Source organism: Tachyglossus aculeatus, chromosome 16 (genome assembly GCF_015852505.1).
Source record: "Tachyglossus aculeatus isolate mTacAcu1 chromosome 16, mTacAcu1.pri, whole genome shotgun sequence".
NCBI lineage: Eukaryota > Metazoa > Chordata > Mammalia > Monotremata > Tachyglossidae > Tachyglossus > Tachyglossus aculeatus.
Window position 1 is genome coordinate 3,213,278 of NC_052081.1, and position 26,410 is coordinate 3,239,687.

At 48.0% G+C, this 26,410-nt stretch overlaps 1 protein-coding gene across 1 annotated transcript in view; it reads left to right on the forward strand.

The window, feature by feature from the left end:
- Positions 1–6,507: 6,507 nt before the first annotated feature.
- The window catches only part of IGSF11 (immunoglobulin superfamily member 11), a 63,036-nt gene continuing 43,133 nt past the window's right edge, over positions 6,508–26,410 (forward strand). Inside the window, exon 1 of the mRNA XM_038757852.1 lies at positions 6,508–6,598. Coding sequence (XP_038613780.1) covers positions 6,508–6,598 — 91 coding nt within the window. The remainder of the gene's footprint in view (positions 6,599–26,410) is intronic.

Here is a 26,410-nt window from a genome sequence, read left to right on the forward strand (position 1 = left end):
ATTGAGCGCTTACTCTGTGCACCGTTATCAATCAATCAATCGGATTTAGAACAGTGCTTTGCACATAGTAAGCGCTTAATAAATGCCATTATTATTATTATTATTATTATTATTATTGAGCGCTTACTCTGTGCACCGTTATCAATCAGTCGTATTTAGAACAGTGCTTTGCACATAGTAAGCGCTTAATAAATGCCATTATTATTATTATTATTATTATTATTGAGCGCCTACTCTGTGCACCGTTATCAATCAATCAATCGTATTTAGAACAGTGCTTTGCACATAGTAAGCGCTTAATAAATGCCATTATTATTATTATTATTATTATTATTATTGAGCGCTTACTCTGTGCACCGTTATCAATCAGTCGTATTTAGAACAGTGCTTTGCACATAGTAAGCGCTTAATAAATGCCATTATTATTATTATTATTATTATTATTGAGCGCCTACTCTGTGCACCGTTATCAATCAATCAATCGTATTTAGAACAGTGCTTTGCACATAGTAAGCGCTTAATAAATGCCATTATTATTATTATTATTATTATTATTATTCGCTTACTCTGTGCACCGTTATCAATCAATCAATCGGATTTAGAACAGTGCTTTGCACATAGTAAGCGCTTAATAAATGCCATTATTATTATTATTATTATTATTATTATTGAGCGCTTACTCTGTGCACCGTTATCAATCAGTCGTATTTAGAACAGTGCTTTGCACATAGTAAGCGCTTAATAAATGCCATTATTATTATTATTATTATTATTATTGAGCGCCTACTCTGTGCACCGTTATCAATCAATCGTATTTAGAACAGTGCTTTGCACATAGTAAGCGCTTAATAAATGCCATTATTATTATTATTATTAAGCGCCAACTCTGTGCACCGCTATCAATCAATCAATCGTATTTAGAACAGTTTTTTGCACATAGTAAGCGCTTAATAAATGCCATTATTATTATTATTATTGAGCGCTTACTCTGTGCACCGTTACCAATCAATCAATCGTATTTAGAACAGTGCTTTGCACATAGTAAGCGCTTAATAAATGCCATTATTATTATTATTATTATTATTGAGCGCTTACTCTGTGCACCGTTATCAATCAATCAATCGCATTTAGAACAGTGCTTTGCACATAGTAAGCGCTTAATAAATGCCATTATTATTATTATTATTATTATTGAGCGCTTACTCTGTGCACCGTTATCAATCAATCGCATTTAGAACAGTGCTTTGCACATAGTAAGCGCTTAATAAATGCCATTATTATTATTATTATTATTGAGCGCTTACTGTGTGCAGAGCACTGGACTAAGCGCTTGGGAAGTCCAAGTTGGCAACATCTAGAGACGGTCCCTACCCAACAGCGGGCTCACAGTCTAGAAGGGGGAGACAGACAACAAAAGCAAACATACTAACAAAATAAAATAAATAGAATAGATAGGTACAAGTAAAATAAATAAATAGAGTGATAAATATGTATAAACATATATACATATATACAGGTGCTGTGGGGAAGGGAAGGAGGTAAGATGGGGGGATGGAGAGGGGGACGAGGGGGAGAGGAAGGAAGGGGCTCAGTCTGGGAAGGCCTCCTGGAGGAGGTGAGCTCTCAGTAGGGCTGAGTTATCAGATAACTGATTGAGTTATCACAGCTATCAGAACTGTGGGAGAAGTTACGTTGCCAACTTGTACTTCCCAAGCGCTTAGTACAGTGCTCTGCACACAGTAAGCGCTCAATAAATACGATTGATTGATTGAGAAGCAGCGTGGCTCCGAGTCAGAGGTCACGGGTTCAAATCCCGGCTCCGCCACTTTGGGCAAGTCACTTCACTTCTCTGGGCCTCAGTCACCTCATCTGGAAAATGGGGATTAATATTGTGAGCCCCCCATGGGACAACCTGATCACCTTGTGTCCTCCCCAGTGCTTAGAAGAGTGCTTTGCACATAGTAAGCACTTAACAAATACCAAAATTTCTTTCTAGACTGTGAGCCCACTGTTGGGTAGGGACCGTCTCTATATGTTGCCAACTTGTACTTCCCAAGGGCTTAGTACAGTGCTTTGCACATAGTAAGCACTTAACAAATACCAAAATTTATTTCTAGGCTGTGAGCCCACTGTTGGGTAGGGACCGTGTCTATATGTTGCCAACTTGGACTTCCCAAGCGCTTAGCACAGTGCTCTGCACACAGTAAGCGCTCAATAAATACGACTGATTGATTGCGGGATCTGTTAAGCGGTCACTACATAATAATAAGAATAATTTTGGTATTGTTAGCGCTTAGTACAGTACCCGGTATAGAGTAAGCGCTTAACAAATCCCCCTCCTCCCCCTCTCCATCCCCCCGCCTTACCTCCTTCCCTTCCCCACAGCACCTGTATATATGTATATATGTTTGTACGGATTTATTACTCTATTCATTTATTTTACTTGTATATATTCTATTTATTTATTTTATTGTGTTAATATGTTTGGTTTTGTTCTCTGTCTTCCCCTTCTAGACTGTGAGCCCACTGTTGGGTAGGGGCCGTCTCTCTATATTGCCAACTTGTACTTCCCAAGCGCTTAGTACAGTGCTCTGCACACAGTAAGCGCTCAATAAATACGATTGATTGATTGATTGATTGTTGGATAGGGACAGTCTCTATCTGTTGCCAACCTGGACTTCCCAAGCGCTTAGTCCAGTGCTCTGCACACAGGAAGCGCTCAATAAATACGATTGAATGAATGGATGAAATACCACTATTATTATAACGGAGGAGCATGGCCTACTGGAAAGAGCGCGAGCTTGGGAGTCAAAAGTCGTGGGTTCCAATCCCGTCTCCGCCACTTGTCAGTTGGGTGACTTTGGGCAAGTCACTTCACTTCTCTGGGCCTCAGTTTCCTCATCTGTAAAACTTGGACTTCCCAAGCGCTTAGTCCAGTGCTCTGCACACAGTAAGCGCTCAATAAATACGATTGAATGAATGAATGAATAAAATGGGGTCGAAGATTGGGAGCCCCACGTGGGACAACCTGATTACCTCGTATCTCTCCCAGCGCTTAGAACAGTGCTCAGCACATAGTAAGCACTTGACAAATACAATTATTATTATTATTATCATCATCCGTCAAATGGGGATGAAGACTGTGAGCCTCACGTGGGACGGGGACTGTGTCCAACCCCATTTGCATCTACCCACCCCAGCGCTTAGTACAGTGCCTGGCATAGAGTGAGCGCTTAACAAATACTGTTATTTGTTAAGGGAAGCGGAGACGCAGCGTGGTTCAGTGGAAAGAGCCCGGGCTTGGGAGTCAGGGGTCGAGGGTTCAAATTTTGCCTATGCTACCTGTCAGCTGTGTGACTTTGGGCAAGTCTCTTCACTTCTCTGGGCCTCAGTTCCCTCCTCTGGAAAACGGGGATGAAGACTGTGAGCCCGCCGTGGGACAACCTGCTGACCTTGTATCTCCCCCAGCGCTTAGAACAGTGTTTTGCACATAGTAAGAGCTTAATAAATGCCATTATTATTATTCTTAACAAATACCGTTATTTGTTAAAGGAAGCAGAGAAGCATCGTGGCTCAGTGGAAAGAGCTCGGGCTATGGAATCAGAGGCCCTGGGTTCAGATCCATACTCCGCCACTTGTCAGCTGGGTGACTTTGGGCAAGTCACTTGACTTCTCTGGGCCTCAGTTCCCTCATCTGAAAAATAGGGGTGAAGACTCTGAGCCCCACGTGGGACAACCTGATCACCTTGTATCCTCCCCAGCGCTTAGAACAGTGCTTTGCCCATAATAAGCGCTTAACAAATGCCATTATTATTATTCTTAACAAATACCGTTATTTGTTAAGGAAAGCAGAGGAGCATCCTAGCTCAATGGAAAGAGCCCGGGCTTTGGAATCAGAGGTCGTGGGTTCAAATCCAGACTCCTCCACTTGTCAGCTGGGTGACTTTGGGCAAGTCACTTGACTTCTCTGGGCCTCAGTTCCCTCATCTGGAAAACGGGGATGAAGACTGTGAGCCCCCCGTGGGACAACCTGATCACCTTGGCACCTCCCCAGCGCTTAGAACAGTGCTTTGCACATAGTAAACGCTTAATAAATGCCATCATTTATTTACGATTGATGATGATCATTAGTATTAGTATTATAAACGGCGGCGACGGGCTACGCCGCTCGCCGCTAGGGGGCGGGGCGTTCCGCGTGTGTGGGGGGAGGGCGTTGCTAGGGGCGGGGCGTTGCTAGGGGCGTGGCTATCGCGGGGCGTGGTGTTGCTATGGGCGTGGTCGTTGGGTTTGTGGTTGGCAGGGGCGTGGTCCTTTGGGGCGCGGCTTTATCAGGGGCGCGTCCCTATTGGTGTATATGTATATATATGTAGAAATATATATTCATATATAAATGTATGCATATCATCATCATCATCATCAATCGTATTTATTGAGCGCTTACTATGTGCAGAGCACTGTACTAAGCGCTTGGGAAGTACAAATTGGCAACATATAGAGACAGTCCCTACCCAACAGCGGGCTCACAGTCTAGAAGGGGGAGACAGAGAACAAAACCAAACATACTAACAAAATAAAATAAATAGAATAGATATGTACAAGTAAGATAAATAAATAAATAGAGTCATAAATATGTACAAACATATATACAGGTGCTGTGGGGAAGGGAAGGAGGAATGATGGGGGAGATGGAGAGGGGGACGAGGGGGAGAGGAAGGAAGGGGCTCAGTCTGGAAAGGCCTCCTGGAGGAGGTGAGCTCTCAGTAGGGTGGCTCAAGTACCTTTATTATTATTATTATTAATAATAATTATTATAATATAATTATAATATAATTAAATATAATCAATTATAATTAATTATAATAATAATAATCGTCAGCACCTGGCAAACACCAACTCTGTACCAGGCCAACCCAAGGGCATTGGGTTGGACACTGCTCCTGTAGCGCATGCCCCTCGCCACCTCAGCAGGTGAGGGGGGTGATGAGAATAATTCTGCTATCTACTAAGCGCTTACTGTGTGGCAACCACTGTCCCCAGCCCTGGGGTGGATACCCCGACAGAGCCCCCCTTTTCCTCTGCTCCTCCTCCCCTCCCCATCGCCCCGACTCCCTCCCTCTGCTCTCCCCCGTGCACTGGTTACATATCTATAATTCTAATTATTTTAGTAATGATGTGTATCGCTCTATAATTCTATTTATATGTATCCTGTATATATGTACTGGATGTTTGTACGTATTTATTACTCTATTTATTTATTTATTGTACTTGTACATATTTATTCTATTTATTTTATTTTGTTAAAATGTTTTGTTGTCTGTCTCCCCCTTCTAGACTGTGAGCCCGCTGTTGGGCAGGGGCCGTCTCTATATGTTGCCGACTTGGACTCCCCAAGCGCTTAGTCCAGTGCTCTGCACACAGTAAGCGCTCAATAAATACGATTGAATGAATGAATGAATGAATTGGTGCGTGTGGTTGTGAGGGGGCGTGGCGTTGCCGGGTGAGCCGTCCTGCGGGGGCGGGGCGTTGCTATGGGCGTGGCCAGGCGGAGGGTGGGGCGTGGCGTTGCTATGGGCGGGCCACGTGGCGGGTGGGGCGTGGCGTTGCTATGGGCGTATTCATTTGGCTGGGGGGGCAGGGGGCGTGGCCCTTGGGGGCGCGGCTTTGTCGGAGCGCGTCCCTATTGGTGCATGTGGTTGTCAGGGGGCGTGGCGGGGGAAAACACGGCGTTGCTATGGGTGTGTCCATTGGGCGTGTGGTTTCCAGGGGGCGTGGCCCTTGGGGCGCGGCTTTATCAGAGGCGCGTCCCTATTGGTGCGTGTGGTTGTCAGGGGGCGGGGCGTGTGCGGGGGGCGTGGCGCTGCCATGGGCGTGTCAATTGGGCGTGTGGTTGCCAGGGGGCGTGGCCCTCGGGGCGCGGCTTTGTCAAGAGCTCGTCCCCATTGGTGCGTGTGGTTGCGAGGGGGCGTGGCGCTGCTAAGGGCGTGCCCATTTGGCGTGTGGTTGCCACGGGGCGTGGCCCTGGGGGCGCGGCTTTATCAGAGGCGCGTCCCTATTGGTGCGTGTGGTTGTCAGGGGGCGTGGCGTGTGGGGGGGGGCGTGGCGCTGCCGTGGGCGTGTCAATTGGGCGTGTGGTTGCCAGGGGGCGTGGCCCTGGGGGCGCGGCTTTGCCAGGAGCGCGTCCCTATTGGCGCGTTTGGTTGCCGGGGGGCGTGGCGTTGCTAAGGGCGTGACCACCGGGCGCGTGGTTGCCGGGGGCGTGGCGCGTGTGGGCGTGGCGTTGCCAAGGGCGTGTCCTCTGGGCGTGTGGTTGCCGGGGGGCGTGTCCGTGGGCGGAGCCGGTTGTCGGCGCGCGAGGCGCCGCGGGCTGCCCGCTGCCGGCTGACGGCTGACGGATCGGCGGGGCTGAGGCGGCTCTTCCTCCCCGTCGCCCCCCGTCCCCCCGGTCCCGGCCGCCCTCCCTCGGTCCCTCCCTCCCCGTCCGGGCTCCGTCCCCGTCCCGTCCTCCCGATGCGGGCCCCGGGCCCCCCGGTGCGGGCGGACCCCCGCCCCCGCCCCCGCCCCGGCGCGGCGCTGCTCCCGCTCCTGCTCAGCCTGCAAGGTCAGACCCCGGGGGGCACCGGGGGGCACCGGGAGGTGGCGGGGGGAGGGGGGGGCTTGGTCTCAGACACACACACACACACACACACACACACACACACCCTCCTCCTCCTCTTCTTCTCTTCCACCTCTTCCCCTTCTCCTCTTCCACCTCTTCTCCTCCTTTTCCTCTTCTTCCTCCTCTTCCACCTCTTCTCCTCCTTTTCCTCCTCTTCCCCTTCCTCTCCTCTTCCACCTCCTCTCCTTCTCTTCCTCCTCTTCTCCTCCTCCTTCTCTTCCTCCTCCTTTCCCGCTCTTCCTTCTCCCTTCTCCTTTTCCACCTTTTCCACCTCTTCTTCTCCTCTTCCTTCTCTCCCCCTTCTCTTCCTCCTCCTTTCCCGCTCTTCCTTCTCCCTTCTCCTTTTCCACCTCTTCTCCTTTTCCTTCTCTTCCTCCTCCTCTCCCACTCTTTCTCCTCCCTGCTCCTTTTCCACCTCTTCTTCCTCCTCCTTTCCTTCTCTTCCTCCTCCTCTTCTCCTCTTCCACCTCCTCTTTCTCCTCCTTTTCCTCCTTCTCTTCTTCCACCTCTTCTCCCCTTCTTCCTCCTCCTCCTTTCACTCCCCTTCCCCCTCCCCTCCTCTTCCACCTCTTCTTCTTTTCCTCCTCTTCTTCTCTTCCACCTCTTCTCCTCCTCTTCCTCCTCATTTTCCTCCTCTTCCCCTCCCCCTTTCCCTCCTCTTCCCCTCCCCCTTTCCCTCCTCTTCCCCCTCCTTTCCTCTTCCACCTCTTCTACTCCTTTTCCTCCCCTTCCTCTTCCTTTCCTCCTCCTCCTTTCCCTCTCTTCCTCCTCCCTTCTCCTTTTCCACCTCTTCTTCCTCCTCCTCCTTTCCCTCTCTTTCTCCTCCCTTCTCCTTTTCTACTTCTTCTTCCTCCTCTTCCTTCGCTTCCCCCTTCTTTTCCTCCTCTTCCTCCTCCTCTTCCGCCTCTTCCCCTCCTTTCCTCCTCTTCCTTTCCCTCCTCCTTTCCCTCCTCCTCTTCCTCCTCTTCCTCCTCCTCCTCTTTCCCCCCTTCCCCCCCCAGTTTCAGCTTTCCCCTCAGCCCCCCTCAGGACTGCAAGACAGAAGAGGTCAATGACGGCACTTGTTAAGCTCTTACTCTGTGCCAGGCACTGTACTAAGCGCCGGGGTCGATCCGAGCTAATGGGGTCGGACCCAGCCCCAGACCCCCCGTGGGGCCCGCGGCCTTCACCCCCATTCTACAGCCGAGGTCACTGAGGCCCGGAGAAATGAAGCCACTCGCCCAAGGTCACCCAACAGCCGGGCGGCGGAGCCGAGCTGAGAACCCAAGTCCTTTGGACTCCCAGCTCCCAGGCCCTAGGCTCTAACCAGTAGGCCACACTGGACCCCATCATCCTCTCCCAACTGCCTCAAGGGGTAGATTGGAAGCCCCTTGAGGGCGGGGATCATGTCTAGCCACTCTATTGGACTCCCCCAACTGCTCAGTACAGTGTTCTGATCACAGTAAGCGCTCACAAGATACCGCCGATTGAGGGGTCGGGGCCGAGGATGGGGCGAATAAAGGGGCGCCCCAAAAACGAAGAAACCCCAAAGCTTATGTGGGTCATTAATGAGGTTCTCCTCCCCCCCGACTTCCACCTTCCGACTAACGTTCGTCCGTTGGCTGTTGCTGCTTCTCCGGGTGCAGAGAAGACGGAGGGATTCGTGGAAGTCCTAGCAGAAAGTAGTCATAATAATGATGGTATTTAATAATAATAATAATAATGAGGATGGCATTTGTTAAGCGCTTACTATGTGCAAAGCACTGGGGAGGATACGAGGTGATGAGGTTGTCCCACTTGGGGCTCACAGTCTTAATCCCCAGTTTCTAGATGAGGGAACTGAGGCCCAGAGAAGTGAAGTGACTTGCCCAAAGTCACCCAGCTGACAATTGGCGGAGCCGGAATTTGAACCCATGACCTCTGACTCCAAAGCCCGGGCTCTTTCCACTGAGCCACGCTGCTTCTTCCGTTGTATTTGTTAAGCGCTTACTATGCGCCAGGCCCCGTTCTAAGCGCTGATATGGATGGTGTGTGTTAAGCGCTTACTATGTACTAAGTGCTGGGGGAGATACAAGGTGATCAGGTTGGCCCACGTGGGACTCACAGTCTTCACCCCCATTTTACAGATGAGGGAACTGAGGCTCGGGGAAGTGAAGTGACTCGACCAAAGTCACGCAGCTGACAAGTGGCGGAGCCGGAATTCATTCATTCATTCAATCGTACTTATTGAGCACTTACTGTGGGCAGAGCACTGTACTAAGCGCTTGGGGAGGACAAGTCGGCAACATATAGAGACGGTCCCTACCCAACAACGGGCTCACGGTCTGGAAGGAATTAGAACTCACGTCCTCCGACTCCCAAATCCGGGCTCTTTCCGCCAAGGCTGGGGTTTGGGCGGATGCATCGGTGGTATTTATTGAGCGATTACTGCGTGCAGTCAGTCGTATTTATTGAGTGTTTTGGGTGAGTTCAGCACGGTACTAAGCTCATGGGAGAGGACAGTACAGCGGAGTTGGTTGACACTTTCCCTGCCCACGGCGAGCTTACAGTCATATTTACCAAGCGCTTACTGGGCGTAGAGAGCACTGTACTAAGCTCTTGGGAGAGTGCGTTAGAATAAAGTTGGTAGAAACACTCCCTGTCCCCATCGAGCTTATAGTCAGTTGTATTTACTGAGCGCTTTTTGTGTGCAGAGCACTGTACTAAGCTCTTGGGAGAGTACAATGCGACAGATATTCGTAGATTCCTTGCCCACAGTGAGCTTACAGGCAATCGTATTTATTGAGTGCTTTCTTTCATTCATTCAGTTGTATTTATTGAGCGCTTACTGGGAGTAGAGAGCACTGTACTAAACTCTTGGGAGAGTGCGTTAGAATAAAGTTGGTAGGCACATTTCTTGTCCCCATCGAGCTTATAGTCAGTTGTATTTACTGAGCGTTTTCTGTGTGCAGAGCACTGTACTGAGCTCTTGGGAGAGTACAGTGTGACAGATATTCGTAGATAGGTTCCTTGCCCACAGTGAGCTTACAGGCAATCGTATTTATTGAGTGCTTTCTTTCATTCATTCAGTTGTATTTATTGAGCGCTTACTGGGTATTGAGAGCACTGTACTAAGCTCTTGGGAGAGTGCGTTAGAATAAAGTTGGTAGAAACACTCCCTGTCCCCATCGAGCTTATAGTCAGTTGTATTTACTGAGCGCTTTTTGTGTGCAGAGCACTGTACTAAGCTCTTGGGAGAGTACAATGCGACAGATATTCGTAGATAGATTCCTTGCCCACAGTGAGCTTACAGGCAATCGTATTTATTGAGTGCTTTCTTTCATTCATTCAGTTGTATTTATTGAGCGCTTACTGGGAGTAGAGAGCACTGTACTAAACTCTTGGGAGAGTGCGTTAGAATAAAGTTGGTAGGCACATTTCTTGTCCCCATCGAGCTTATAGTCAGTTGTATTTACTGAGCGTTTTCTGTGTGCAGAGCACTGTACTAAGCTCTTGGGAGAGTACAATGCGACAGATATTCGTAGATAGATTCCGTGCCCACAGTGAGCTTACAGGCAATCGTATTTATTGAGTGCTTTCTTTCATTCATTCAGTTGTATTTATTGAGCGCTTACTGGGAGTAGAGAGCACTGTACTAAACTCTTGGGAGAGTGCGTTAGAATAAAGTTGGTAGGCACATTTCTTGTCCCCATCGAGCTTATAGTCAGTTGTATTTACTGAGCGTTTTCTGTGTGCAGAGCACTGTACTAAGCTCTTGGGAGAGTACAGTGCAACAGATATTCGTAGATAGGTTCCTTGCCCACAATGAGCTTACAGGCAATTGTATTTATTGAACGCTTTCTTTCATTCATTCAATTGTATTTATTGAGTGCTTACTGGGCGTAGAGAGCACTGTACTAAGCTCTTGGGAGAGTGCGTTAGAATAAAGTTGGTAGAAACATTCCCTGTCCCCATCGAGCTTATAGTCAGTTGTATTTACTGAGCGTTTTCTGTGTGCAGAGCACTGTACTAAGCTCTTGGGAGAGTACAGTGCAACAGATATTCGTAGATAGGTTCCTTGCCCACAATGAGCTTACAGGCAATCGCATTTACTGAGCGCTTTCTTTCATTCATTCAATTGTATTTATTGAGCACTTACTGGGTGTAGAGAGAACTGTACTAAGCTCTTGAGAGAGTGCGTTAGAATAAAGTTGGTAGACACATTTCTTGTCCCCATCGAGCTTATAATTAGTTGTATTTACTGAGCGTTTTCTGTGTGCAGAGCACTGTACTAAGCTCTTGGGAGAGTACAATGCGACAGATATTCGTAGATAGGTTCCTTGCCCACAATGAGCTTACAGGCAATTGTATTTACTGAGCGCTTTCTTTCATTCATTCAATCATATTTATTGAGCGCTTACTGTGTGCAGAGCACTGTACTAAGCGCTTGGGAAGTACAAGTCGGCAACATATAGAGACGGTCCCTACCCAGCAGCGGGCTCACGGTCTAGAAGGGGATGCAGAGCAATCAATCAATCAATCAATCGTATTTATTGAGCACTTACTGTGTGCAGAGCACTGTACTAAGCGCTTGGGAAGTACAAGTTGGCAACCTATAGAGACAGTCCCTACCCAACAGTGGGCTCACAGTGTAAAAGCACTTTACTAAGCTCTTGGGCCAGTACGATAGAACAGAATCGATCGATAGGTTCCCTGCCTACAACGAGCTTACAGTCAATCGTATTTACTGAGCGCTTTCTGTGTGCAGGGCACTGTACTAAGTGCTCTATCCACTAAGCCAAGCTGCTTGTTATGTCCATACCCGTCACTGATTTATTTCTATTAATATCTGTCTTCCCCTCTAGACCGTGACCGTAAACAGGTGTCTGTTTATCGTTCTGTCGTCCTCTGCCAAGTGCTTAGTACAGCGTTCTGCACATTGTAGGTGCTCAATAAATATGATTGATTGATAAGGATTCCAGAGCGTCATGGTGGGCAGGGGCTCCGGGGGCTGCGAGGAAGGGGGAAGGAATGGGGGAAAACAGAGGAGGAAATGAGGAAGGGTCTGCGGTGATAATAATACTAATGATGGCATTTGTTAAGCGCTTACTATGTGCAGAGCACTGTTCTAAGCGCCGTGGGGGGGATACAAGGTGATCAGAGAAGCAGCGTGGCTCAGTGGAAAGAGCCCGGGCTTTGGAGTCAAAGGTCATGGGTTCAAATCCCGGCTCCGCCACTTGTCAGCTGTGTGACTTTGGGCAAGTCACTTCACTTCTCTGGGCCTCAGTTACCTCATCTGTCAAATGGGGATTAAGACTGTGAGCCCCCCGTGGGACAGCCTGATCACCTCGTAACCTCCCCAGCGCTTAGAACAGTGCTTTGCACATAGTAAGCGCTTCATAAATGCTATTATTATTATTATTATCAAATTGTCCCACGTGGGGCTCACAGTCTTAATCCCCATTTTATAGATGAGGCAACTGAGGCTCAGAGAAGTTAAGTGCTTTGCACAAGGTCACACAGCAGACACGTGGCGGAGGCGGGTAGGCCGCCGAGGACTAGGGAGAATGAAGACGCGGGAAATCAATCCATCAGGGGTATTTATTGAGCGCTCGCTCTACGCAGAGCATGGTTCTAAGGGCTTGGGGGAGGACAGTCCGACAGAATGAGCAGACACGTTCCCTGCCCAGATCGAAGAAAGCGGAAAGCGGGGAGTCAATCAATCAATCAATCAATCAATCGTATTTATTGAGCGCTTACTGTGTGCAGAGCACTGTACTAAGCGCTTGGGAAGTACAAGTTGGCAACATATAGAGACAGTCCCTACACGGATGGTGCTCAGTCCGAGGGCAGAGTTAGAGCCACGCGGGGCCGGGCGGGCACGGCACGGACTTCAGGGTCCGAGGGCCTGGGTTCGAATCCAAAGTAAGCGCTTAGTACAGTGCTCTGCACACAGTAAGCGCTCAATAAATACCATTGAATGAATCCCGCCACAAGCCGGCGGGCAAGTCTGCGTCACCTCTCCGGGCCTCTTTTTCCTCATCTGTCAAACCACGTCCAACCCGATTAACTCATTCATTCGATCCTATTTATTGAGAATGATGATGATGATAGCATTTATTAAGCGCTTACTATGTGCCAAGCACTGTTCTAAGCGCTGGGGAGGTTACAAGGTGATCAGGTTGTCCCACGGGGGGCTCACAGTCTTAATCCCCATTTTCCAGCTGAGGGAACTGAGGCCCAGAGAAGTGAAGTGACTTGCCCAAAGTCCCACAGCTGGCAAGCGGCGGAGGTGGGATTTGAACCCATGACCTCCGACTCCAAAGCCCGGGCTCTTTCCACTGAGCCACGTTGCTTCTCTTAAGCGCCGACTGTGTGCTGAGCACTGGACTGAACTCCTGGAAAGTGCGGTTGGGCAATGGATAGAGACAGCTGGCTCAGTGGAAAGAGCCCGGGCTTTGGAGTCGGAGGTCATGGGTTCAAATCCCGGCTCCGCCACTTGTCAGCCGGGTGACTTTGGGCAAGTCGCTTCACTTCTCTGGGCCTCAGTCACCTCATCTGGAAAATGGGGATTAATATTGTGAGCCCCACAGGGGACAACCTGATCACTTTGTATCCTCCCCAGTGCTTTGCACATAGTAAACGCTTAACAAATACCCCCAAAAAAACCCCTACCCAACAACGGGCTCGAAGAGGGGAGACGGACAATGAAACAAAACAAGGAGACAGGCGTCAATGCCATCAAAAGAGATAAATAGAATTATAGAGCGATACACATCATTAATAAAATAACTAGAATTATAGATATGTAACCAGTGCAGGGGGGAGAGCAGAGGGAGGGATTTGGGGCGATGGGGAGGGGAGGAGGAGCAGAGGAAAAGGGGGGCTCTGTCGGGGTATCCACCCCAGGGCTGGGGACAGTGGTTGCCACACAGTAAGCGCTTAGTAGATAGCAGAATTATTCTCATCACCCCCCTCACCTGCTGAGGTGGTGAGGGGCATGCGCTACAGGAGCAGTGTCCAACCCAATGCCCTTGGGTTGGCCTGGTACAGAGTTGGTGTTTGCCAGGTGCTGACGATTATTATTATTATAATTAATTATAATTGATTATATTTAATTATATTATATTATAATTATATTATAATAATAATTATTAATAATAATAATAATAAAGGTACTTGAGCCACCCTACTGAGAGCTCACCTCCTCCAGGAGGCCTTTCCAGACTGAGCCCCTTCCTTCCTCTCCCCCTCGTCCCCCTCTCCATCTCCCCCATCATTCCTCCTTCCCTTCCCCATAGCACCTGTATATATGTTTGTACATATTTATGACTCTATTTATTTATTTATCTTACTTGTACATATCTATTCTATTTATTTTATTTTGTTAGTATGTTTGGTTTTGTTCTCTGTCTCCCCCTTCTAGACTGTGAGCCCGCTGTTGGGTAGGGACTGTCTCTATATGTTGCCAATTTGTACTTCCCAAGCGCTTAATACAGTGCTCTGCACATAGTAAGCGCTCAATAAATACGATTGATGATGATGATGATGATATGTATATATGTTTGTACATATTTATTACTCTATTTATTTATTTATTTATTTATTTATCTTGTACCTATCTATTCTATTTATTTTATTTTGTTAGTATGTTCGGTTTTGTTCTCTGTCTCCCCCTTTTAGACTGTGAGCCCGCTGTTGGGTAGGGACCGTCTCTATATGTTGCCAACTTGGACTTCCCAAGCGCTTAGTCCAGTGCTCTGCACACAATAAGCACTCAATAAATACGATTGATTGATTGATTGTTAAGCGCTTACTATGTGTCAAGCGCTGGGGTTATCGGGTTGGCCCCCGTGGGGGCTCCCAGTCCTCATCCCCATTTTCCAGACGAGGGAACTGAGGCTCAGAGAAGTGAAGTGGCTTGCCCAAAGTCCCACAGCTGACAGGTGGCGGAGGTGGGATTAGAACCCACCACCTCCGACTCCCAAACCCGGGCTCTTCCCACTGAGCCTCGCTAAGTGGGGGGAGAGGGAGTGGAGGTGGAGGGTGGATGAGGGTGAAGGACCCTCCACCCCCCCGTGATGTTTAGAAACAAATCTCCGTCTTCCCGTAGTCATGGCAACCGAGTCACTGATGCCCCATTCAGATCGCGCACATGTCATCCCAACTCATCGCCGCCTTCACCATCAATCAATCAATCAATCAATCAATCGTATTTATTGAGCGCTTACTGTGTGCAGAGCACTGTACTGAGCTCTTGGGAAGTCCAAGTTGGCAACATAGAGAGACGGTCCCTACCCACCATCAAGTTTCCAAATCTCCCCCGACCCGGGCTTCAGCCCGTGTGGATTTCTTCCTGATTTGCTGGGGAAGAAAAAAACAGTTTTCTTCCTAAGCGCTTAGTACAGTGCTCTGCACACAGTAAGCACTCGATAAATGCGATTGAATGCATCCCTTTTTATGTTCGGTCATATCTAAAAATAGATGACAGAAAACGGGAATCGGGAGCAGAGCACTCTCTTGGAGAAATCCTTCTCTTCCTCGGGAAGGTGATTTGTACTTCCCAAGCGCTTAGTCCAATCAATCAGTCAATCAATCGTATTTATTGAGCGCTTACTGTGTGCAGAGCACTGTACTAAGCGCTTGGGAAGTACAAGCTGGCAACATATAACACAGTAAGCACTCAATAAATGCGATTGAATGCATCCCTTTTTATGTTCGGTCATATCTAAAAATAGATGACAGAAAACGGGAAACGGGAGCAGAGCACTCTCTTGGAGGAATCCTTCTCTTCCTCGGGAAGGTGATTTGTACTTCCCAAGCGCTTAGTCCAATCAATCAGTCAATCAATCATATTTATTGAGCGCTTACTGTGTGCAGAGCACTGTACTAAGCGCTTGGGAAGTACAAGCTGGCAACATATAACACAGTAAGCACTCAATAAATGCGATTGAATGCATCCCTTTTTATGTTCGATCATATCTAAAAATAGATGACAGAAAACGGGAATCGGGAGCAGAGCACTCTCTTGGAGAAATCCTTCTCTTCCTCGGGAAGGTGATTTGTACTTTCCAAGCACTTAGCCCAATCAATCAATCAATCAGTCATATTTATTGAGCGCTTACTGTGTGCAGAGCACTGTACTAAGCGCTTGGGAAGTACAAGCTGGCAACATATAACACAATAAGCGCTCAGTAAATACGATTGAACGTGTCGATGAAGCGCTTACTATCTGCCAAGCACTGAGGTAGGCCCTAGGGAATCGGCTTGGACGCTGTCCCTGCCCCACATGGGGTTCACAGAGGGAATCGGTCGGTCGGTCGTGTTTACTGAGCGCTGACTGCGTGCAGAGCACTGTACTGAGCGCTCGGGAGAGGACGACAGAACAAAAATCGTCGAGCTTTTGTCCACCAAAGGCGTAAAAACCAGTCCTTTTTACCTTGTCTCCCTCGTCCCCTGCGTCCGTCTGACTCGGGCCACGGCCCGTCGGAAGTGGTCCTAACTTGCCCCCCAATTTCCGTCCAGTTCCCTCTGGGGGTGCCCCTCATGTAAAAATAATAATAATAATAATAATGATAGCATTTATTAAGTGCTTACTACGTGCAAAGCACTGTTCCGAGCGAGCGCTGGGGAGGTTACAAGGTGATCAGGTTGTCCCCCGGGGGGCTCCCAGTCTTCATCCCCATCTTCCAGATGAGGTCACTGAGGCGCAGAGAAGTGAAGTGACTGGCCTGAAGTGGCGGAGTCGGGATTCGAACCCATGACCTCCGACTCCAAAGCCCGGGCTCTTCCCACTGAGCCACGCTGTAGCAGCTGCTGCTCCTCTCCAACCTCCAGCTGGGGAAGAACTTCCAATCAACCGGTCGATGGCGATTGTTGAAGCAGCGTGGCTCAGTGGGAAGAGCACGGGATTTGGAGTCAGAGGTCATGGGTTCAAATCCCAGCTCTGCCACTTGTCAGCTGGGTGACTTTGGGCAAGTCACTTCACTTCTCTGGGCCTCAGTTCCCTCATCTGTAAAATGGGGATTAAGACTGTGAGCCCCATGTGGGACAACCTGATCACCTTGTAACCTCCCCAGCGCTTAGAACAGTGCTTTGCACATAGTAAGCGCTTAATAAATGCCATCGTCATTATTATTATTATTATTATTGGGTGCTCACACTGGGCATTCGTTCCTTCAACCGTATTTATTGAGCGCTTACTGCGTGCGGAGCACTGGACTGAGCACTTGGTTGAGTAGAGCGAGTAAGACGGGCTTCCTGCCCTCCGGGAGTCTACACTCCGGACGCTGAAATAAATGACAGAGGGAGAGGGAGCAACGCTCATTCAGTTGTATTTATAATCGTTCATTCATTCAATCGTATATATTGAGCGCTTACTGTGTGCAGAGCACTGGACTAAGCGCTCATTCAGTTGTATTTATACTAATAATGATGATGGCGTTTGTTAAGCGCTTCCTATGTGCCAAGCACTGTTCTAAGCACTGGGGTAGATGAGAAGCGGCGTGGCTCAGTGGAAAGAGCCCGGGCTTTGGAGTCAGAGGTCATGGGTTCAAATCCTGGCTCCACCACTTGTCAGCTGTGTGACCTTGGGGAGGTCACTTCACTTCTCTGGGCCTCAGTTCCCTCATCTGGAAAATGGGGATTAATATAATAATAATAATAATGATGATGGCATTTATTAAGCGCTTACTATGTGCCAAGCACTGTTCTAAGCGCTGGGGAGGTTACAAGGGGATCAGGTTGTCCCACGGGGGGCTTGTAGTTTTCATCCCCCTTTTCCAGATGAGGCCCAGAGAAGTGAAGCGACTTGCCCAAAGTCACCCAGCTGACAATTGGCGGAGCCGGGATTGGAACCCATGACCTCTGGCTCCAAAGCCTGGGCTCTTTCCACTGAGCCACGCTGCTTCTCTAAGAATCAATCAATCAATCGTATTTATTGAGCGCTTACTGTGTGCAGAGCACTGGACTAAGCGCTTGGGAAGTACAAGTCGGCAACACATAGAGACGGTCCCTAGTGGGCTCACAGTCTAGAAGGGGACTGTGAGCCCTACGTGGGACAACCTGATCACCTTGTAAACTCCCCGGCGCTTAGAACAGTGCTCTGCACATAGTAAGCGCTTAATAAATGCCATTATTATTATTAAGAAAGGAGACGGGCCTTCGATAAGGCTTTGAAGTGTGGGAGAGTCGTCGCCCGTTGGATTTGAGGATGGAGGCCGGAGGCAGGATGTGGGCCCAGGGAGAAGGTCGGCGGGGTTAGGGTTCGAGCCCTGAAAATCCTTCCTCACCTCCCTCTCGCCGAGAAGAACGGCCCTCTCGGGCCTAAAAGCGGACTACTGTTTGGATATAAATTGCGTGATTGTATCGCTCGGCTGCTGAGCACGAGCCCTGTCATCTGACTCGGTTTGGAGCCGTCCGCGTAAAGCGTCGCCCTTCATCGCCCCTCTGGGTCCCCGTTCTTCTTAAATCTCTGGGAGAGTTCAATCAATCAATCAATCAATCAATCAATCGTATTTATTGAGCACTTACTGTGTGCAGAACACTGGGCTAAGCGCTTGGGAAGTCCAGGTTGGCAACATCTAGAGACGGTCCCTACCCAACAGTGGGCTCACAGTCTAAAAGCTCACAGTCTGACATTACTAGTGGAAAAATGCCCCCAAAAGTTCATATTAATTTGCTAGCTTTACGTGTACAGAAGTGCTGTCTTGGTGTGAAAAACCCTATGGGGCCCAGCACAGTGGTGCCTGTGACCTTGGGCAAGTCACTTAATTTCTCTGAGCCTCAGTTACCTCATCTGTAAAATGGGGATTAAGACTGTGAGCCCCACGTGGGACAACTTGATCACCTTGTATCCCCCCCCCCCCCCAGCGCTTAGAACAGTGCTCTCTGCACATAGGAAGCGCTTAACAAATACCATCATTATTATTATTATTTATTATTTACTATCCTATTTTATTAATGATGTGCATCTATATATATCTGTGTATATGTTTGTACATATTTATTACCCTATTTATTTTACATGTACATATTTATACATATCTCCCCCTCGTCCCCCTCTCCATCCCCCCATCTTACCTCCTTCCCTTCCCCACAGCACCTGTACATATGTATAGATGTTTGTACATATTTATTATTCTATTTATTTATTTTACTTGCACATATCTATTCTATTTATTTTATTTTGTTAGTATGTTTGGTTTTGTTCTCTGTCTCCCCCTTTTAGACTGTGAGCCCACTGTTGGGTAGGGACTGTATATGTTGCCAATTTGTACTTCCCAAGCGCTTAGTCCAGTGCTCTGCACACAGTAAGCGCTCAATAAATACGATTGATTGATTGATTGATTAAAAGGGGGTGACGGAGAGCAAAACCAAACATACTAACAAAATAAAATAAATAGAATAGATAGGTACAAGTAAAATAAATAGAGTCATAAATATGTACAAGCACATATACAGGTGCTGTGGGGAAGGGAAGGAGGTAAGATGGGGGGATGGAGAGGGGGACTCGACCAGGGGTATCTATTGAACGCTTACTATGTGCGGAGCGCTGGAGGAAGCGCTTCCCTGGGCCTCGTCTGCAAAATGGGGATTCAACCCTTGGTCTCCTTCCAGCCTGCCGACCTTGTATCGACCCCAGCGCTTAGAACAGTGCTTGGCACATAGTAAGTGCTTAACAAATACCGTCATTATTACTATGAGGGAACTGAGGCCCAGAGAAGTGAAGGGACTGGCCCCAGGTCACCCAGCAGGCATGGGATTAGAACTCAGGTCCTCCTGACTCCCAAATCCGGGATCCCCCTCTCCATCCCCCCCGCCTTACCTCCTTCCCTTCCCCACAGTACCTGTATATATGTATATATGTTTGTACATATTTATCACTCTATTTATTTATTTATTTTACTTGTACATAGCTATTTATTTTATTTTGTTAGTATGTTTGGTTTTGTTCTCTGTCTCCCCCTTTTAGACTGTGAGCCCACTGTTGGGTAGGGACCGTCTCTAGATGTTGCCAATTTGTACTTCCCAAGCGCTTAGTCCAGTGCTCTGCACACAGTAAGCGCTCAATAAATACGATTGATGATGATGATCTACCCCCTGGGCCACCCTGAGAAGTCAGGACGGAGAGGGGGTCGGCGGGGGCTGCCTTGCCACTCCACACGTGCTGGAAATGACATGTCAGCAACATCGTCCCATACAAGGACGGCACGGAGCACACGCGTGCGGGTCTGCGAGGACGGGAGAAACGCAGCCAACAGCTGGGGGCTTTAAAATAGGACTTGAAATGGAGAAGAAAGGCCTACGTGCCGGACGGCAGGAGCGGCGCGCGGCCTAGCGGAAAGAGCCCGGGCTTGGGAGTCCGAGGTCGTGGGTTCGAATCCCGGCCCCGCCGCTTATCAGCTGAGTGGCTTGGGGCGAGACTGTGAGCCCACTGTTGGGTAGGGACTGTCTCTATGTGTTGCCGACTTGTACTTCCCAAGCGCTTAGTCCAGTGCTCTGCACACAGTAAGCGCTCCATAAATACGATTGATTGATTGATTGAGTCACTTCCCTTCTCCGCGCCTCGGTTCCCTCATCTGGAAAATGGGGATGAAGACTGGGAGCCCCTCGTGGGACAACCCGATCACCTTGTAACCTCTCCAGCGCTTAGAACAGTGCTTTCCATTCATTCAGTCGTATTTATTGAGCGCACATGGCTCAGTGGAAAGAGCACGGGCTTTGGAGTCCGAGGTCATGGGTTCGAATCCTGACTCCGCCACATGTCTGCTGTGTGACCTTGGGCAAGTCACTTCACTTCTCGGAGCCTCAGTGACCTCATCTGTAAAATGGGGATGATGACTGTGAGCCCCACACGGGACAACCTGATCACCTTGTATCTATCCCAGCGCTTAGAACAGTGCTTGGCACATAGTAAGCGCTTAACAAATACCATCATTATTATTATTATGATGGAGGCAGCAGCAGTCACTTCTCTGTGCCTCAGTTCCCTCATCTGTAAAATGGGGATGATGACTGTGAGCCCCACGCGGGACAACCCGATCACCTTGTATCTCCCCAGCGCTCAGAACAGTGCTTTGCACATAGTAAGCGCTTAACAAATGCCATCGTTTCTTTATTTATTTTACAAGTTGGCAACATATAGAGACGGTCCTTACCCAACAGCGGGCTCACAGTCTAGAAGCGCTTAATAAATGCCATCATTATTATCAATCAATCAATCAGTCAATCGTATTTATTGAGCGTTTACTGTGTGCAGAGCACTGGACTAAGCGCTTGGAAAGTCCAAGTTGGCAACATCTAGAGACAGTCCCTACCCAACAGCGGGCTCACAGTCGAGAAGGGGGAGACAGAGAAGAAAACCAAACATATTAACAAAATAAAATAAATAGAATAGATATGTACAAGTAAAATAAATAAATAAATAGAGTAATAAACATGTACAAACATATATACATATATCCATGCCCACGGGGGCTGGGGGACGAGGGTTTGGGGAGTCAGCGACGGGTACCCCGACCCTCCGACCCGTCCCCAGGTGTCCCCATCAATCAATCAATCAATCAATCGTATTTATTGAGCACTTACTGTGTGCAGAGCACTGTACTAAGCGCTTGGGAAGTACAAGTTGGCAACATATAGAGACAGTCCCTACCCAACAGTGGGCTCACAGTCTAAAAGAAAGAAGCCAACGGTTCATCATTGGCGCCTCAGAGATTTCATTCATTCATTCAGTCGTATTTATTGAGCGCTTACCGTGTGCAGAGCACTGGACTAAGCGCTTGGGAAGTACAAGTTGGCAACATATAGAGACGGGCTGGGCGGCGGAGAAGCCAAACGAGAAACAGCTCCCACCCCACAAGAAAAACAACAACCCCAAACCCCACAGAAATCTCGCTTCCGCATCCACGGGCAGCTGGGCCGCACGTCAAGCAGATGGGCTCTTCCACCCTGATTATCCCGACCTCCTAAATATAGAAATAAGGGCTTTGAAAGAGGAAAAAAACCCAAAAGCCGTCAATGAGCCAAGGGGCGACACTAATGAGGGCAAATACGAGTCTGAGGGGGCGGCCCTCCGGGCTCCTCTTTCGATTTTCCCCTTTTTCCTCCCCAGGCTCGTCCTTCAAATTCACTTTTATCTTTTTTCCCCCCAAACTCGTCCTTCAAATTCACTTTTATCTCTTTCCCCCCCAAACTCATCCTTCAAATTCACTTTTCTTTTTCCCCCCAAACTTGTCCTTCAAATTCGCTTTTATCTTTCTTCCCCCCAAACTCGTCCTTCAAATTCACTTTTATCTCTTTCCCCCCAAACTCATCCTTCAAATTCACTTTTATCTCTTTCCCCCCAAACTCATCCTTCAAATTCACTTTCATCTCTTTCCCCCCAAACTCGTCCTTCAAATTCGCTTTTATCTCTTTCCCCCCAAACTCGTCCTTCAAATTAGCTTTTATCTCTTTCCCCCCAAACTTGTCCTTCAAATTAGCTTTTATCCCTTTCCTGTCAAACTTGTCCTTCAAATTCGCTTTTATCCTTTTCCCCCCCGAACTCGTCCTTCAAATTCTCTTTTATCTCTTTCCCCCCAAACTCGTCCTTCAAATTTGTTTTTATCTTTTCCCCCCCAAACTCGTCCTTCAAATTTGCGTTTATCTTTTCCCCCCCAAACTCGTCCTGCAAATTTGCTTTTATATTTCCCCCCACACTCATCCTTCAAATTCACTTTTATCTTTTTCCCCCCAAACTCGTCCTTCAAATTCACTTTTATCTTTTTCCCCCCAAACTTGTCCTTCAAATTTGCTTTTATCTTTTTCCCCCCAACTCGTCCTTCAAATTTGCTTTTATCTTCCCCCCCCAAACTCATCCTTCAAATTTGCTTTTATCTTTTTTGCCTCCAAACTCATCCTTCAGATTCGCTTTTATCCTTTCCCCCCCCCAAACTCGTCCTTCAAATTTGCGTTTATCTCTTTCCCCCAAATTCATCCTTCAAGTTCACTTTTATCTTTTTTCCCCCCAAACCCGTCCTTCAAATTCGCTTTTATCTTTTTTGCCCCCAAACTCGTCCTTCAGATTCGCTTTTATCTTTTCCCCCCAAACTCATCCTTCAAATTTGCTTTTATCTTCCCCCACAAACTCGTCCTTCAAATTCGCTTTTATCTTGTTTGCCCCCAAACTCGTCCTTCAGATTCGCTTTTATCCTTTCTCCCCCCAAACTCATCCTTCAAATTCACTTTTATCTTTCCCCCCAAGCTCGTCCTTCAAATTCGCTTTTATCTCTTTCCCCCCCAAACTCGTCCGTCAAATTCGCTTCTATCTTTCCCCCCAAAAACACGTTCTTCAATTTCGCGTTTTTCCCCCCTTCCGTCCAAACAGGAGGTCAGCGTGGGTGACCTTGGATAAATCATTTCCCTTCCCTGGTCCTCACTAGACTCCCACTAGATCACACTGCTTCCCAACGCGGAAACCCGTGCTCAGCACTGGGGAGATGCAAGATAATAATCACGGGGTTCAAGAAGCAGCAGGGCCTCGTGGATAGAGGAAAGACCCGAGTTCTAATTCCGCCTCCAATCTGCTGTGTGACCTTGCTCAAGTGACTTCACTAGAGAAGCAGCGTGGCTCAGTGGAAAAGAGCCCGGGCTTTGGAGTCAGAGGTCATGGGTTCAAATCCCGGCCCCCCCAACTGTCAGCTGTGTGACTTTGGGCAAGTCACTTCTCTGGGCCTCAGTTACATCATCTGTAAAATGGGGATTAAGACTGCGAGCCCCCCGTGGGACAACCTGATCACCTTGTAACCCCCCCAGCGCTTAGATCAGTGCTTTGCACGTAGTAAGCACTTAATAAATACATATACATGTGCATAGGTTTGTACATATTTATTACTGTATTTATTTTACTTGTACATGTTTATTCTATTTATTTTATTTGGCTTATATGTTTTGTTGTCTGTCTCCCCCTTCTAGACTGTGAGCCCGCTGTTGGGTAGGGACCGCCTCTATATGTTGCCAACTTGTACTTCCCAAGCACTTAGTCCGGTGCTCTGCACACAGTAAGTGCTCAATAAATACGATTGAAAGAATGAATGAATGAATAAATGCCATCATTATTATTATTATTCACTTTTCTGGGCCTCAGTTCCCTCACCTGTAAAATAAGGATGAAGACCGTGAGTCCCACGCGGGCCGGGGACGGCGCCCAATCCGATTTTCTTGCATCCACCCCAGCCCTTAGTAATCAATCAATCAATCGTATTTATTGAGCGCTTACTGTGTGCAGAGCACTGTACTAAGCGCTTGGGAAGGACAAGTTGGCAACATCTAGAGACGGTCCCTACCCAACAGCGGGTTCACGGTCTAGAAGGGGGAGACGGACAACAAAACAAAACATATGGACGGGTGTCCAGTCGTCAGAACAAATCGAATTCAAGCTAGATTCATTCATTCATTCAGTCGTATTTATTGAGTGCTTACTGTGTGCAGAGCAATCAATCAATCAATCAATCAATCAATCGTATTTATTGAGCATATTTATTATTTATAAATAAATTATTTATTTATTAATTTATTATTAATCAATCAATAAATACAATTGATTGATTGATTGAGCGCTTACTGTGTGCAGAGCACTGTACTAAGCGCTTGGGAAGTCCAAGTTGGCAACATCTAGAGACAGTCCCTACCCAACAGTGGGCTCACAGTCTAGAAGGGGGAGACAGAGAACAAAACCAAACATATTAACAAAATAAAACAAATAGAATAGATATGTACAAGTAAAATAAATAGAGTAATAAATATGTACAAACATATATACAGGTGCTGTGGGGAAGGGAAGGAGGTAAGGTAGGGATGCGGGGGAGTACTGTGCCGGGCACATAGTAAGCGCTTAACAAATTCCATTAAAAAACAAAACCAAACGGGGGAGGGAGAACCGGTATCGAATCCTCATTTTTCAGTTAAGGCAAATCAATCGATCAATCGTATTTATTGAGCGCTTACTGTGTGCAGAGCACTGTACTGAGCGCTTGGGGAGTACAAATTGGCAACATCTAGAGACGGTCCCCACCCAACAGTGGGCTCACAGTCTAGAAGGGGGAGACAGAGAACAAAACCAAACACATAAACAAAACAAAATAAATAGAATAGATATGGCAAAGAGAAGTGAAACGGCAGGGCCAAGGTCACGCAGCTGGCGAGTGGTGAGGCCGGGATTAGAACCCGGGCCCCCGGCCCGGCGGCTTCAGCGGGACGTTTGACGCGTGCCCAAGGACGAGGACGGCGTCGCCGAGGGCCGGTTATCCTCCTGGCTGGGCGTCCTGCCAATAGCCCCGGTGTCCCCGGCCTGTCGGACTCTTCAGGGCCGCTCTCTCCCTCTCGGAAAGGGGGAAGCAACTTAGCCTAGTGGACGGAGCCCAGGCCTGGGGGTTAGAGGTCACGGGTTCTAATCCCGGCTCTGCCACTCCTCCGTGACCTTGGACGAGTCATTTCCCTTCCCTGGGCCTCATCCTCATCATCATCAATCGTATTTATTGAGCGCTTACTATGTGCAGAGCACTGTACTAAGCGCTTGGGAAGTACAAATGGGCAACACATAGAGACAGTCCCTACCCAACAGTGGGCTCACAGTCTAAAAGGGGGAGACAGAGAACAAAACCAAACATACTAACAAAATAAAATAAATAGAATAGATATGTACAAATAAAATAAATAAATAGAGTAATAAATATGTACAAACATATGTACATATGTACAGGTGCTGTGGGGAAGGTAAGGAGGTAAGATGGAGGGGATGGAGAGGGGGACGAGGGGGAGAGGAAGGAAGGGGAGCTTATTGAGCGCTTACTGTGTGCAGAGCACTGGACTAAGCGCTTGGGAAGTACAACTAAGCGCTCATCTGTCAAATGGGGATGAAGACCTTGAGCCCCCCAGGGGACAACCTGATCACCTCGTAATAATAATAATAATAATAATAATAATAATAATAATAATAATAATAATAATGGCATTTGTTAAGCGCTTACTATGTGCAGAGCACTGTTCTAAGCGCTGGGGGGGGGGGATACAAGGTGATTAAGTCGTCCCACGTAGGGCTCACAGTCTTATCCCCATTTTCCAGATGAGGTAACTGAGGCTCAGAGAAGCGAAGTGACTTGCCTAAGGTCACACAGCAGCCATGTGGCGGAGCTGGGATTCGAACCCATGACCTCTGACTCCAAAGCCCGGGCTCTTTTCCACTGAGCCACGCTGCTGTATCCTCCCCAGCGCTTAGAACAGTGGACGAGTCACTTCACTTCTCTGTGCCTCTGTTACCTCATCTGTAAAATGGGGATTAAAAGTGTGAGCCCCACGGGGGACAACCTGATTGCCCTGAATCTCCCCCCGGTACTTAGAACAGTGTCTGGCACGTAGTAAGCGCTTAACAAATACCCTAGTTATTATTCATTCATTCATTCAATCAGTCGTATTTATTGAGCGCTTACTGTGTGCAGAGCACTGTACTAAGCGCTTGGGAAGGACAAGTTGGCAACCTATAGAGACGGTCTCTACCCAACAGTGGGCTCAGAGTCTAGCCTGTTGGGTAGGGACCGTCTCTATAGGTTGCCAACTTGTCCTTCCCAAGCGCTTAGTCCAGTGCTCCGCACACAGTAAGCGCTCAATAAATCCGATTGAATGAATGAACACCACAACCATTTTTCCCAGGAAACCAAACTCCGGTCAGCGACAAGGCCGAGGAGCAGCCCCCAGCCCCCAAACTTAATTCCGGCCCGGTCGCCTGACTTTGTAGCAAGAGCCCCGAGATTAGATAAA